At 38.9% G+C, this 14,781-nt stretch overlaps 1 protein-coding gene across 12 annotated transcripts in view; it reads right to left on the minus strand.

Moving 5' to 3' along the window:
* HUWE1 (HECT, UBA and WWE domain containing E3 ubiquitin protein ligase 1) overlaps nt 1-14,781 on the minus strand; it is a 138,858-nt gene that overhangs the window by 65,785 nt on the left and 58,292 nt on the right. For all 12 annotated transcript variants that reach the window (XM_036840528.1, XM_036840526.1, XM_036840532.1 and 9 more), the window contains 6 exons: nt 11,514-11,620; nt 10,794-10,971; nt 9,843-9,934; nt 8,997-9,208; nt 2,865-2,922; nt 1,675-1,851 (listed from right to left, as the gene is read on the minus strand). In XM_036840528.1, coding sequence (XP_036696423.1) covers nt 1,675-1,851; nt 2,865-2,922; nt 8,997-9,208; nt 9,843-9,934; nt 10,794-10,971; nt 11,514-11,620 — 824 coding nt within the window. The remainder of the gene's footprint in view (nt 1-1,674; nt 1,852-2,864; nt 2,923-8,996; nt 9,209-9,842; nt 9,935-10,793; nt 10,972-11,513; nt 11,621-14,781) is intronic.

Here is a 14,781-nt window from a genome sequence, read left to right on the forward strand (position 1 = left end):
GGAGGACACACTTGGATTTGTGAACTGAAGTGAAACGCAGAATCTCTGAGCCTTGGTTGTTTTGAAGATTGAAAAATCTTGTTCAGCATGGGTGACCACCAAAAAAGCAATCTAAAGCCATCTATATGTCACAACTGAGACAAACTGGGGAGTCTGTTGTCAAATAAAATGTACTGTTTTGGAAAAAAAAAATGGGCAAAGGCCCTGAACAGACATTTTCTAAAGAAGACATACAGATGGCCAACAGGCACATGAAAAGATGCTCAACATCGCTAATCAACAGAGAAATGCAAACGAAAACCACGAGATCTCATTTCACATCCATTAGGTTGGCTAGTATGAAAAAACTAGAAATTAACAAGTATTGGTGAGGACACAGAGAAATCAACCCTTGTGCTTTGCTGGTTGGAATGTGAAACGGTAGAGATGTTGTGAATAATACAGTATGGCAGTTCCTCAAAAAATTAAAAACAGAACTACCAAATGATCTAGCAAATCCTACTTCTGGGTAGATAACCAAAATAACTGAAAGCAGAGCCTTGAGTATGATCTCACTTTAAAGTCAAACTCAGAACCAGAGAGTAGAACGGTGGTTGCCAGGGGCTGGGGGAAGTTGCGGAGATGTTGGTCAAAGGGTATAAACCTTCAGTTATAAGATGAATAAGTTCTGGGGATCTAATGTATAGCGTGGTGACTATAGTTAATAATACTGTATTATATACTAGAAATTTGCTAAGAGAGTAGATCTTAAGTGTTTTCACCATACACAAAAGCAGGGTCTGGAGAACACACCCATGTTTGTAGCAGCACTATTCGTAAGAAGTGGAAGCAACCAAAATGTCTATCAGTGAATGAATGGATAAACAAAATGCACTTTAAACATACACTGGACTATTATTCAGCCTTAAAAAAGGAAGAAAATTCTAACATATGCTACAACATGGATGAATCTTGAGAAAATTATGCTAAGCAAATTAAGCCAGTCATAGAAAGACAAGTACTTCATGAATTCAACTTACATGACATACCTCAAACAGTCAAAATTCAGAGACAGAAAGTAGAATGGTGGTTACCAGGGGCTGGTAAGGAGAGGGGAATTGAAAGTTGTTGTTTAATGGGTGCAAATTTCAGTTTTACAAGAGGAAGAGAGTTCTGGAGATGGGTTTCACAACAATGTGATGTACCAAACACTATTAAACTATACACTTAAAAACGGTTAAAGCGGTAAATATCATGTTATATCTCTTTTACCACTATTTAAAATAAAGCAACTTCATTTTTGGGCAAAATTTGAGCAATGAACTACAGGTCAATCATGCTTAAAATACACAACTATCAAGTCTGAGAAAGGGGAAAAAAATACATGGCTAAACAAACCAGACTGTGTTAAAACCCACTTCCAAAGCTTTCTTGGAGATTTATTTTCCCTTCCAAAAAACTCATATGTTAGAACTATATACCAAATTCAGGAACAAAGAACAAACACTTTGACTTTTCAATGAGAAATAACGTGGCACACTATTTATTGGTCACAAAATCCACTTATAGTACATAACCTCAAATTTCTTCATTATGTTTTAGTTGAAGGGGAGACCACAGTAAAAACACGTATATAGAAGTATTGCAAAATTGATTTCTAAAAGAAATGAAAATATTCGGCCAGATGCTTCTTACCAATATGGATTTGCAGACACCTGCAACAGCCTGACAGGCTGCAGATGTGGGAAAGTCAATGGGCAGATTGGGAAGACCCAAAATGGTAACCAAAGGCAAGAGTCCTTTCTGATTCACAAATTCCTGGCAGTGGTCATCGGTTGTATTGTTGCTCAGAATAGATTCCACAAATTTCATCTAGGTAATAAAAATTTAAAAAAAAAGTTAGAGCCTGACACTTGGAACTAAAATGCCAGCTTGGAATTAGGACAGGGGTAACCTTATAGTCATGAAACCAGTATTTTCTAGAATATCAAAACCTCAAGTAAGCAGTAATAGGTACATGAAATGACCCCTAAACATCCAGAAAATAAGGAATTACAACTTCTTCCCAATATATCTTTTCAGCCACACCTAAAGTCACATAATCTGAGAAGCACAGAGAGGTTAAATGACTTGCTCAGGGCCACACCATGAATTAGTGGCAGAATCAGGTCTAATCTCTTAATTTGCTCATTTAGTGCTTCTTGCAGATAATGTGTTGCCTCTCCCCTGGAAGCAAACATCATGGATACTTTTCTTCAAATATGCTCATAATGCAAATGAAACCTAGAACTCTGGAAGAGTGATTCAGACTAAACAGAGCATTTTGTAAGGGTAAGAAAGTAAAATACAGGAAACAAACACACAGGCAAAAGAGAAACCATCTTTGGAAGTCTGGAAGTGCTTACTGGGCTAGAACAAATGCTAAATGGGCTTCCCCTTATAGGTAAATAACTCTGGGAAAATTCAAACTCTTCCTTTTTTCCTGTGAGACACACACAGAAGTTAAAAGAAAACACCACATTTTTATTATTATTATTATTATTGGTAAAAGAGAAGTTAATGGGAAAAAAATGGCAAGTAACGGGAAAAAAATATGTTGGGACACACTCAAGGAACATAATACTGGACTGGCCTAACAAAGCCCATTCTCCTCCTGTTTGGATTCCAAAGGGGAATCAACAGAAAATTGGGAATATTCAAAAAGGGACTGTTAGCTAATTTTTGGCAAATCACACAGAACAAGGTTTACACATCTTTCCCCGCTGCTCTCTGCACTTTAAGGGCCCCAGTGAAAATAAACACAAGTCATCAGACTATTTGGTAACCCCACACATTTTCCAGAAGAGCACACACCTTTACTCAGATCGCCCTACCATTAATCTTACCACATTAAGGATGTAATCCATGAGGGGAATAGGAATACGTTCCTCTGTACCAACAACCCTGTTAAGGGAGAAAAGAGTGAGTTTCACAGAAATTCACAATACCAGTGCAAAAGAACAAAGCGAAGAAAAGGAAACCGTGAAATTCTAGTCCTTTCTCTCAGTGAGACTTATAGCCTTTAGTATATAGCACAGAAAAAAAAAAAGAAGGAAAAAGAAAAGAGCTGAAATCAATTCTGAAGGTAGCTTTCCTAGCCTGAGTAGGTTGAGAGCACAAAAGGAAAAACCAAGCTTTCACAAACTCAGCACTTGTACATATCGCAAAAGAAATTATTCTATCTTAGGCAAACTACTGTAGGAGGAATTCATCAATATGAAAATACTAAAAATAAGCAAGTTCAATTAAGAGACTATTTAAATATTTGCTTGAAGAAAGGAGCTAGGCAAAGAAACAAATACATAAACATCTTACCGTGTTCTTGAATCAGATTTAATGTTATAGAGAACAGGAAATGGAATTTAATTTTGGTCAAGAATCCATGCTTAGATTGGTAAACCATTCAGAATAGTCAAAGTTGGTCAAAGATGAAAGCAACACCCAAGGCCTCCTTCTCTAACAACCTTTTCCTGAACTACCCAAAAATTGTGATCAGGTCCTTTTGCTTCAGGTGCTTCAATGATGCATTGAAGATAAGAAGGCTGCAATAATGCCATAGCTGCAGAAAATGCAGCCTTTAGACCAATGGCTACACCTTGGCTTTTGTAAGAAATAAACAGAGGGAAAAACTCCACAAAGTATATTGAAATGAAACAAAATCTACCTAAAACATAAACCCTAGAAAAGGACAAAACTTGAGTTGAATAAGGAACAGTTTAGATATAGGCCCTTGGGAGAAATTTGGGAGAAAAGGGCAGAGATAGAAGAAGGGAGAGGTAGGGGGAGAAGGCAGAAAAATTGGCAAGAAATAATTTCGTCTCTGAGCAAGATAAAATGTGAACAAAGATTTGCCAGGCATGGGGATATGTGGCAGCAAAATGGAGACTAGGCAATAGGCAAAGAGAGTGGAGAGGCATGACGAACTGCTTTAGAGCTAAAATATCTCGAGCTAGGGGGCTTGGGTAGGATGTTGTGAACATGCTCAATGAAGAATCTGGGGAAGAACTTTGTACAAAGGGAGGACCTATATATAAGCCAGGAGTGAAATGATTCCATGGGAAGATTGCAAACCCTTCCCTGACTGTAAACTTCCTCTGCAGAATCACTGCCACATTTCCTGCTACTTACACCAATTATCCACCCCAGCTTGACTGCACCTCCCTGGGAAGAACTCAGAGATCCACCTCTACAGCTAAGAAGTACACGTGTGGCTCTAAGCCCAGGGAGATACCTGCTCCTTTGCAGAAGCCAAATATAATGGTAAAGACCCAAAGCACCATCATGAAATGTACTTTCTTCATTTGCTAGATGGAAGTTGGAGAGAACAAGAGAGAAAACAAACCAACAGTGGTTCTTAAACTCCAGTAATGAACTTGTTCAGTAACCACTTTTCTCCCCACCCTCATCTTTTTGGCTTCCAGGCTCAGGGCATCATATAGGAATAGTAAAAATGATCAACTTTCTTCAGTAGAAATCCCCCTACCACTGGTTTTAAGAAAAGTCATTCTAATCCTAACCTGATATGAAACTTTGACCCATAGCATCTTTGAAACAATGGAAGACTGCATTTCCATGAAGAATGAAACAAATTTATCTTAACTGTCAAATTAAAAACTGCTGCCTCTCCGCCTTCTCCAAAACAGACACACATTCCCAAACTTAATTTTAACTCTAGTCACTTTTACATGTGTATTTATGATGTTGGAGCCCTTAATCAGATGTAGAGGAGAAGGATTCCAATTGAGTGTCATAGTACACGGGTACAGGACAACAGATCTCATGTTTTGGGGTTTTTCGGTGGGGGGGGGCGGGGGTGGGGGCTGGAAAATCAGGTCTTTCTTCCCACTCCTGAGGAGACACAGCTGCCTTTGGCAAAAGAGCCCTCCCAGTGGGCCACGATTCAGGGAACAACTGTTTCTCTGCATGTGACGCCTTTAAGGCCCAGACAGTTGTTATTCAAGTTACAAAGACAACATGGATATATATAACCCATTTCTTTCAAGTTGTTCAGGGTAGGTGGTTAAGTTAGGCAAAATAAATGGAATCAATCACAAAAATAAACCATGGTGCCCCAACTGAAAACCTTGGTTACTTACTGGCAAGTATATTCACCCCCAGCAATATCAGTTTTGCTGAGCTCAAACAATTCAGAAGGCAGAAGAAAGAGGCCAAAAGACAAGTATTTAGAACTACTTGTGGTGAATGCCTTTGAATGTAGAACAGAACTCCATGTATTTGGGGTAGACTGTAATGCCTAAGTTTCCTTATTGCAGATTTGTAGCACAAAACCATGTGTCTCAAGATCAAATACAATCAATCATTTTATTCAATGCTAGCTGCTGATTTTGGGGACAAAACCAAGGGAAAAGAACACTGTCTTAGTCTGGAAAAAAGAAAAAAAAAAAGAAAACTCAAAACTTCGTCAACAGGTGAGTGGATAAATGCTGTAGTATATTCATACAATGGAATACTATTCAGCAACAAAAACAACATACTGATAGACACAACATGGATGAATCTCAAAAATACGCTATGCAACAAAAGCCAGAAACAAGAAAGTATATACATTAGATATGATATACATATAAGACTCCATTTATTCTATTTATACGATGTTCCAGAACAGGCAAACTTATTCTATGAATGACAGAAATAAGATAGGTAGCTGCCCCATTTTAGGGTAGGGAAATAGGAAATTTAAAATCTGTACCATTTACTGCATAGGAATTATATACCTCAATTAAAATTAATGGAAAAAATTTACTCATGCGTGTATTTAAGGCATTGGAAAACAGATGTGGGCATGGGAAACCAGAATTTGTTCGGGAGTCCCATTGAAGAATTTTGCGTTGGGTGGGGGAAGGATACAAACAAGACTTTTGGGGAGAGGGGTGGCACACACTGCAAATTTTTCGAAGCCACTTTCCCATATTGGCAGAAAGTACATAGCAACTCCCACCATAACAACTACCTGGGATAAGGAGATAAAAGAATTTTACCTTTAATAGATAGTGGCTTTCAAAACGTAGGTTGAGTTTAGATAGTCTTTTGTGTTCCCTTCCAGCTCTAATAATCCACGTAATGACCCAATTGAAGCTTGTGAAGGTGGCAGGAGTAGAAAAGTACATGTGTCAATATTTGTGAGATTCTTAGATATGTTATGCGAATGAGGTGCTGATGAACACCCAGACCATGCAAGATACAGAAGAACATCAATACCATGGAACAGCAACTATTAGAGTCCTTTGCAGCTTAGAAGCTACATATGACTAATACTATGATAGAGTATTAATGTTGTGGGTCTAGATTTTAACTATTTCTTCATTCTTGTTCATGTTTCATTAGGCCCAGCTCTCTTGGCATTTAAGACTCGGGGACTCCTTAATCTAATACTCTTGATTCATTTTATCAACTCACTAAATAAACAGTTATTGACTGATTACTTACTATATACAAAGTGATCGGGATACACTGTTGAATGAGACATTGTTCCTGCCTTGGAGAACTATGTAGATTAGTGGGGGAAACCATTAGAATATATAAATAATTTTAACAAAACTGTTGGAAGAACACAAAAGATCAACTTCCTATTTGGAGGTTAAAAAAAGTTCTTTTAAGAGTAAGACACTTGAGCTGGACTTGTAGGAATTTGGTAGATGGAAAAGAAGGAGATAAGAGGGCTTCCCTGGTGGCGCAGTGGTTGAGAGTCTGCCTGCCAATGCAGGGGACACGGGTTCGAGCCCTGGTCTGGGAAGATTCCACATGCCGTGGAGCGGCTGGGCCCGTGAGCCACAATTACTGAGTCTGTGCGTCTGGAGCCTGTGCTCCGCAACAAGAGAGGCCGCGATAGTGAGAGGCCCGCGCACCGTGATGAAGAGTGGCCCCCGCTTGCCGCAACTGGAGAAAGCCCTTGCACAGAAACGAAGACCCAACACAGCCATAAATAAATTAATTTAAAAATAAAAGTAGCTGTAATATTTAAAAAAAAAAAAAAAAAGAAGGAGATAAGATAATTTGAGGATGGGGGATAAATATGAATAGAATATACAGTGACTCATGATATTCCAAGAAAAGCATGCAGAGTGAAGACATATGAGGGCTTGAGAAAATGTCAATTTACCAAGGCAGCTTAAAATCTGGGCATGTTAGACAAAAGGTATTAAGAAATCCAGGTCGTGAATGGATAAAGAAGTTATATACATGTATATATATATACAATGGAATATTATTCAGCCATAAAAAGGAACAAAATTGAGTCATTTGTTGAGACGTGGATGGATCTAGAGACTGTCATACAGAGTGAAGTAAGTCAGAAAGAGAAAAACAAATATCGTATATTAACGCATGTATGTGAAACCTAGAAAAATGGTACAGATGAACCGGTTTGCAGGGCAGAAGTTGAGACACAGATGTAGAGACCAAACGTATGGACACCAACGGGGGAAAACTGCGGTGGGGTGGGGATGGTGGTGTGCTGAACTGGGCGATTGGGATTGACATGTATACAGTGATGTGTATAAAACTGATGACTGATTAAAAAAAAAAAAAAAGAAATCCAGGTCGAAAAGTTATATCCAGACGAATGTACACAGCTTGACTCAAAACCACCACCACTACTAACATTCAAGAAATCCATCCCTAGTTTGTAGCCAGGAACGGGAATCCTATGCCAGCAGGATGGCTGACAATCAAGGACGTGGCAACGAAGCACTAAGATTCCGACTCCTTTGCAAATAAAGTCCTGCTTCCTTTTAGGGTATCCTCCTTTTCCAGAAAGAGAACATTTTTTTTTTGTGTGTGTGAACTTTTTATTGACACACAACATACAAGCAAAAGGTGCATAAACTTAAGTGAACAGCTTGACAGTTTTATACAAACTGAACTCACTATGTTACTACCAGCACTCTACAACACCTCCTCTCAGAAAGAGAACATTTTAATCAAAACAGAAGATGGTGCTAGATGAAGGCAGGGTCGCCTTCTCAGACAATGAAAATATATCTGCCCAAGAAAGCAATATACTTAAAACACAATGCCTCTCCCCTCCAAAAAATTCATACCAACAGGCTCATTACTTTCTAGAGTTCCAAGAGGGCATACCTGTTTTGGATTCTAGACCTTCGCTCCTGCTGTCTACTCCACCATAATCTTCTCTTAAGTCCCAAGCCACCCTTTGAGATGAGCTCAAACCCATTCATATCCACACCTAAAATGCTCATGCTTTTCTCAGAACTACTTCTATATATACACCAAAAGAGCACTTATTAAAGACTGCATGACTGTCCAGAGGGATCATGCCCATTTCGAGCATGAAGGTGATTAAGAGTTACAGCTACAGCAGTTGCTTTTCATCCCTTGCATGCGAACACTGTAAGCTCGAAGAACCAGGTCTACCAGCAGTCTTTAAGCTCACCCCCATCCCCATCTCACCATCCAGGTAATCAATTTTCATGTAGAACAAACCTCAAATAAATACAAGGAAAATCTACTGTGCCTAGTTACAATCATATAGTACATTCCAAAGCCTTCTGATGTATCTGGAATGAACAGATGAAATAAACAAAAACAGAGACCGACCAACAACAAATCCCTGTAACTCTTAAGAACTTCTTAGGAGATAGGCTTCGAAAGTGCAACGTGTTTAATGTATGCTCACTTATAGAAAACAATCAAGCAGTCGATGACATGGAATACCAAATCAACAAAGGGAAATCCTCTGAAGAAGGCCTTTTAATTTGATATACTGAATTCTGATTCAATTTCATGAACAGCGTTTAAAAAAGAAAGCTTGCTAAAGCAACCAAAACAATTAAACACCAAAGCACAAACGACACACAAGGGTCAAAGAAAGATAAATTACAGACATTTAGGGCTGGAAGAACCTTATAGCTGGATCTAATCCAACTCCCTCATTTTTACAGATGAAAACAACATGCTCAAGATCACAAGGCTAGAGAACCTGTCTTGTGAACACTTACTGCTGATTAGGCTCAGTTTCATTCTGCTGGGTAGAATTAAAGCTCTGCATGGCCTGTACTTCCTCTTCCTCCTCATCCTCACTAGAGGCCTCTTCTGCAGCATGATTAGATCTTGGGGGAGGAGCAGTGGCAGTGCCATCTGCCTTCTGGATTGATGGCTTCTGACAGATGTATTTAGGGTCTCTTCCAAGGTTACAGATTTCTTCAAGTAACTGAAAGGCAAAGGAAACAAGATTACTTATTACTAATTAAGGAATGGGGAGATGACTAACATTTTTGAAGCACTTTCTATGTGCTATATACAGAAGTGCCAAAACACTTTATATACGTGTTATATACACTATTCCTGGAATATAGTCATTAATTTCATTTTACAAACAAGGAAACTGAAGTCCTATGAAGTTAAATAACTTCTTCAGTGTCACATGGCTGTTAAGTGACTGACTGACTGATGTGACTCCATGTTCTAATTCACCAACCACCAGTAACTCATTTACCAGTTTCAACAATCCTAAGGGGCAACTGGCAGGGCCAGTAAATGTGGGGAAAAAAAACCCCAAACAAAAACCAAGCAACAAAGATTAGAAAGGGTAATATGCTTTTACAAACAGAAGCTAAGCCTTGGCAACTTCTTAGTATCCTGTATAAGAAAGCAATACTTAAGTGACTTTTTTTGGGGGTGGGGTAAAGGACCAACCCAAGGACTTGGAGAAAATGAGGCAGACATAATCCTCTTATAGGCACAGTCTAAGAATCCAAATGACCTCCAGTAGGTCATGCCTTTTCCTAAAAACTCCGACTTCAATGCTCTCTCATGCCCATGGTCACAGCCGTATCACTTCCCACCTTGATGATCGCAGTCGTTGCATCTGTTTTGAGGGTTGGCTGATGTCTCATGAGCTCATCAACAGCACTCCCAAGGTTGGAGGCAGTATCCCCTTAAAGCCAAAAATGGAACTGTTAGAAAGACTGAAGAAAATAGAGCTTGGGCTATTTTTTTTTTTTTTTTGGTGCCAATATAAGGAGGAAAGAAGAAACTGAGCTGGTTGTTGTGATTTTCTAATGCCATGCTTTCTCAAACGAATTCACACCAACCTCTGCAACCAAATCACTGGGGAGGAGGAAAGAAATTTATCAGTCTAGTAAACACACTTTAAGGTAATCATGTATGCTAAATTCTACCCTAGTAATCTCTACTGTCAAGGTCTGAACTAGTATTGTAGCGTGAAGAGAGAACGAGAAACGAAAGAACCATAAACCATTAACCCTGACTGCCCCGGTAAAGAATGGCAGTGGCTAAAATGCTACAGTGGTGACAAAGCACAAAGCACATTTTTGAAAACTGGATTCTTTCTGGAACCCTTCCTTCTTGCTACGCCTCAATGATCTGGTCTCAAATACACTGAGAAGGAAATCTATTAATTTGTGACTATCTTAGGGACTTGGATATTAGAACAGAAGATTACCAGGATCTCCTGTTGCTGAAGACTAGATGGTGGACCTGAAAATCTACTGCTGGTTTTCTAATACCTATTTCTCACCAGCACTGTAACAGTACATTTAACAGTGAACTGTTCAGAAGCATGGAAATATTATAAGCAGAGGCTAAGGATGAAGTATTCTTTTCTCCCTGCAATAGACTATATGGTGATAATTCCCATTAAGCTTAGCACACCTAGCCAGAGACATGAAGTGAGGTCAAGGAAGAGTTTCCTTGCCAATTGGTGGCCTGATAATCACCTAACTCTCGGCACAACAGCCAACCAATTATTTATTTTAAGGCAAATCCTTACTTACCTAGAGGATCAGAACTCCTCCTCCTCCGCATGGCTGGGAGGTAATCTGGAGACAGAAGAACTTTGAAGAGACGTTCAAAAGGCTGACACTGTACAAATGACTGAAGACCTCGGGCATTCAAGCAGAGTGCACTGAATACATTTGGGAGAGAGCCAAGGACTTCACGGGTAGCAGGAACCTAGAGAGAAAATAAAGTGAGCTTGAAGACATCTGAAAGAGTCCAGGTACAGAGTTAGGAAACTTTGGCCAGGTGTACTACACAGAGAGATCAAAGGGATCTTGATGACCAGGTCCCAATGGTTTCTTTCTTTTTTAAAATACTTTTAATTTTACATTGGAGTATAGTTGATTAACAATGTTGTGATAGTTTGCAGGTGTACAGCAAAGTGCTTCAGTTATACATATACATGTATCTATTCTTTTTCAAATTCTTTTCCCATTTAGGTTGTTACAGAATATTGAGCAGAGTTCCCTGTGTTATACAGTAGGTCCTTATTGGTTATCCATTTTAAATACAGCAGTGTGTACATGTCAATCCCACACTCCCTAACTATCCCTTCCCCCCACCCTCCAATAGTTTCAATACTACATATAGAAAACAAAAGATAGGATTTTCATGCCATAAGACTGCTTTTCAAGTGTGTGTGTGTATATGTCTGTACATTTTATGGAAAGGGGTATGCATGGAGCATTCTTTACAGATCAGCAGAAAGGTCTCACGTCTTTGATCAGCAGTGCATGCAGCATGACATCTGTCAATCCATTGTCCTGGAGTGAGGAGAGCAATGATGGTTCTTGAAATACAAACACAGTCACCACTTCAGTAGCTAAAAAAAAGATGAAAAATATAAGAAACTGAGAGATTCTTCACAGGTATTAAAAGCAAAACTTCAAAGGCTCAAACAAAACAAAATAACAAAAAAAACCAAACCCAGAGCTCAATGTACAACAATTTAATCACGTGCATGTGCTTAGTAAAAGTTCTAATATTGCCCATCAGAGATTGATCACTATTAGGAATTTAGTGACTACTCTTCAAGATTTTTATGGGGCAATGTATAGGCATGACAGTTATAGTTAGTAATATTGTAATGAGTAGTGGAAATATGCTAAGAGAGTAGATTTCAGGTGCACTCATCACACAGAAAAGGGAAACTATGTGAGGAGATAATGCTTGACTGTAGAAATCATTTCACTATGTATAACAGATTATGTTGTACACCTTAAATATATAAAATTTAAGAAAAAATATATAAATAAAACCTGAAAATTTCAAGATTTTTATGAGCATATTTTGACAAGAATGAAGTTAACTTGTTTTTTCAATTGTAATATGCACCATATAATCTCCTTTATCTTTTCCATGTCACTACAACTCATTCAATTTAAATGGCTGCATACTGTTCTACTAAATACATGTACCACCATGTATATAAACCAGTCCATAATGGTAAGAATTGATAAACCTAAAAATATACCCTTTTTTGTCTGCTTAAGCAGGAAAAAAATGTAAGATGGTGGCGTGTGTTTGCTAGGTTAAAGTGAATGTAAACTTACTGATGAAAATGGACAAAATGTCTTCTAAAAAGCCCTTTCAGCAATTTAAAAATACCATCAGCAATGTTAAGAGTCCTTGGGTAGGGACTTCCCTGGTGGTGCAGTGGTTTAGAATCCTCCCGCCAATGCAGGGGACACGGGTTCGAGCCCTGGTCCGGGAAGATCCCACATGCCGCGGAAAAAAAAGAGTCCTTGCGTATTAATCTGACCAATTTTTTTTTAACATCTTTATTGGAGTATAATTGCTTTACAATGGTGTGTTACTTTCTGCTTTATAACAAAGTGAATCAGTTATACATATACATTATGTTCCCATATCTCTTCCCTCTTGCCATCTCCCTCCCTCCCACCCTCCCTATCCCACCCCTCTAGGTGGTCACAAAGCACAGAGCTGATCTCTCTGTGCTATGTGGTTGCTTCCCACTAGCTATCTATTTTACGTTTGGTAGTGTATATATGTCCACGCCACTCTCTCACTTTGTCACAGCTTACCCTTCCCCCTCCCCATATCCTCAAGTCCATTCTCTAGTAGGTCTGTGTCTTTATTCCCGTCTTGCCACTAGGTTCTTCATGACCTTTTTTTTTTCCCTTAGATTCCATATATATATGTGTTAGCATACTGTATTTGTTTTTCTCTTTCTGACTTACTTCACTCTGTATGACAGACTCTAACTCCATCCACCTCACTACAAATACCTCCATTTCATTTCTTTTTATGGCTGAGTAATATTCCATTGTATATATGTGCCACATCTTCTTTATCCATTCATCTGTCCATGGACACTTAGGTTGCTTCCATGTCCTGGCTATTGTAAATAGAGCTGCAGTGAACATTTTGGTACATAACTCTTTTTGAATTATGGTTTTCTCAGGGTATATGCCCAGTAGTGGGATTGCTGGGTCGTATGGTAGTTCTATTTTTAGTGTTTTAAGGAACCTCCATACTGTTCTCCATAGTGGCTGTATCAATTTACATTCCCACCAACAGTGCAAGAGTGTTCCCTTTTCTCCACACCCTCTCCAGCATTTATTGACCAATTTTTGACAGTATATAGAATCGTGCCTTAAGACTACCATTAATGCAAATATGGGAAAAAGAATATGGAAAAAACTCTATGCAAGAGAAAACAGTACAGCATTAATGCATTCATTAAAAAGTAAACAAAAGAGAAACTAGAAAAAACAGAAGAAAGTAGAATTTAGTGAAACTGTAAGCAAAATGCACAAATAATGAAAACCAATTACCAGCCCTCTGAAAAGACTGAAAAAGCTTACAAACTTAAGGGAAATCTAATAAAGAGAGCAATATATATTAGCAATGAAAAAAAGAGATTTAACTGGATTCAGAACAAATAAAATTTTACAAACTGCATGTTAACAATGAAGTGCAATGCTTTTGTAAGAAAATGTCATAAAAATTGACTATCAAGAAATGATAGCAAAGCAGACTAGACCATTACAAGAATTTTTAAAAATACTACCAAGTAACAGAAAGGAACCAAGCCAACAATTTTAGACATGAGTGTTATTAAACCTTCTAGGAGCAATTAAAACAAGGCTTCCTGGGCTTCCCTGGTGGAGCAGTGGTTGAGAATCTGCCTGCCAATGCAGGGGACACGGGTTCGAGCCCTGGTCGGGGAGGATCCCACATGCCGCGGAGCAACTAAGCTCGTGCGCCACAACTACTGAGCCTGCGCACCTAGAGCCCGTGCTCTGCAACAAGGGAAGCCACTGCAATGAGAAACCCGCGCATCGCAACGAAGAGTAGCCCCCGCTCACCGCAACTAGAGAAAGCCCGTGCGCAGCAGCAAAGACCCAACGCAGCCAAAAATAAAATAAATAAAATAAATAAAATTAAAAAAAAAAACACAATTCTTGACTGTATTTCTGCATGCGATTCTGTAGTTAAACAAAAATGTTCCGTTTTTAAACAAATTGTGACAGGCGATGAAAGTGGACATTGTACAATAATGTGGAACGGAAGAGATAGTGGGGTAAGCGAAATGAACCACCACCAACCACACCAAAGACCGGTCTTCACCCAAAGAAGGTGATGTTGTGTATATGGTGGGATTGGAAGGGAGTCTTCTATTATGAGCTCCTTCCGGAAAACCAAACGATTGATTCCAACAAGTACTGCTCTCAATTACACCAACTGAAAGCAGCACTCGACGAAAAGCGTCTGGAATTAGTCAACAGAAAACGCATAATCTTCCATCAGGATAATGCAAGACTGCATGTTTCTTTGATGATCAGGCAAAAATTGTTACAGCTTGGCTGGTTCTGATTCATCCGCTGTATTCACCAGATATTGCACCTTCGGATTTATTTCGGTCTTTACAAAATTCTGTTAATGGAAAATTTCGGTTCTCTGGAAGACTGTAAAAGGTACCTGGAACAGTTCTTTGCTCAAAAAGATAAAATGTTTTGG

This window comes from Balaenoptera musculus, chromosome X (assembly GCF_009873245.2).
Source record: "Balaenoptera musculus isolate JJ_BM4_2016_0621 chromosome X, mBalMus1.pri.v3, whole genome shotgun sequence".
Lineage (NCBI taxonomy): Eukaryota > Metazoa > Chordata > Mammalia > Artiodactyla > Balaenopteridae > Balaenoptera > Balaenoptera musculus.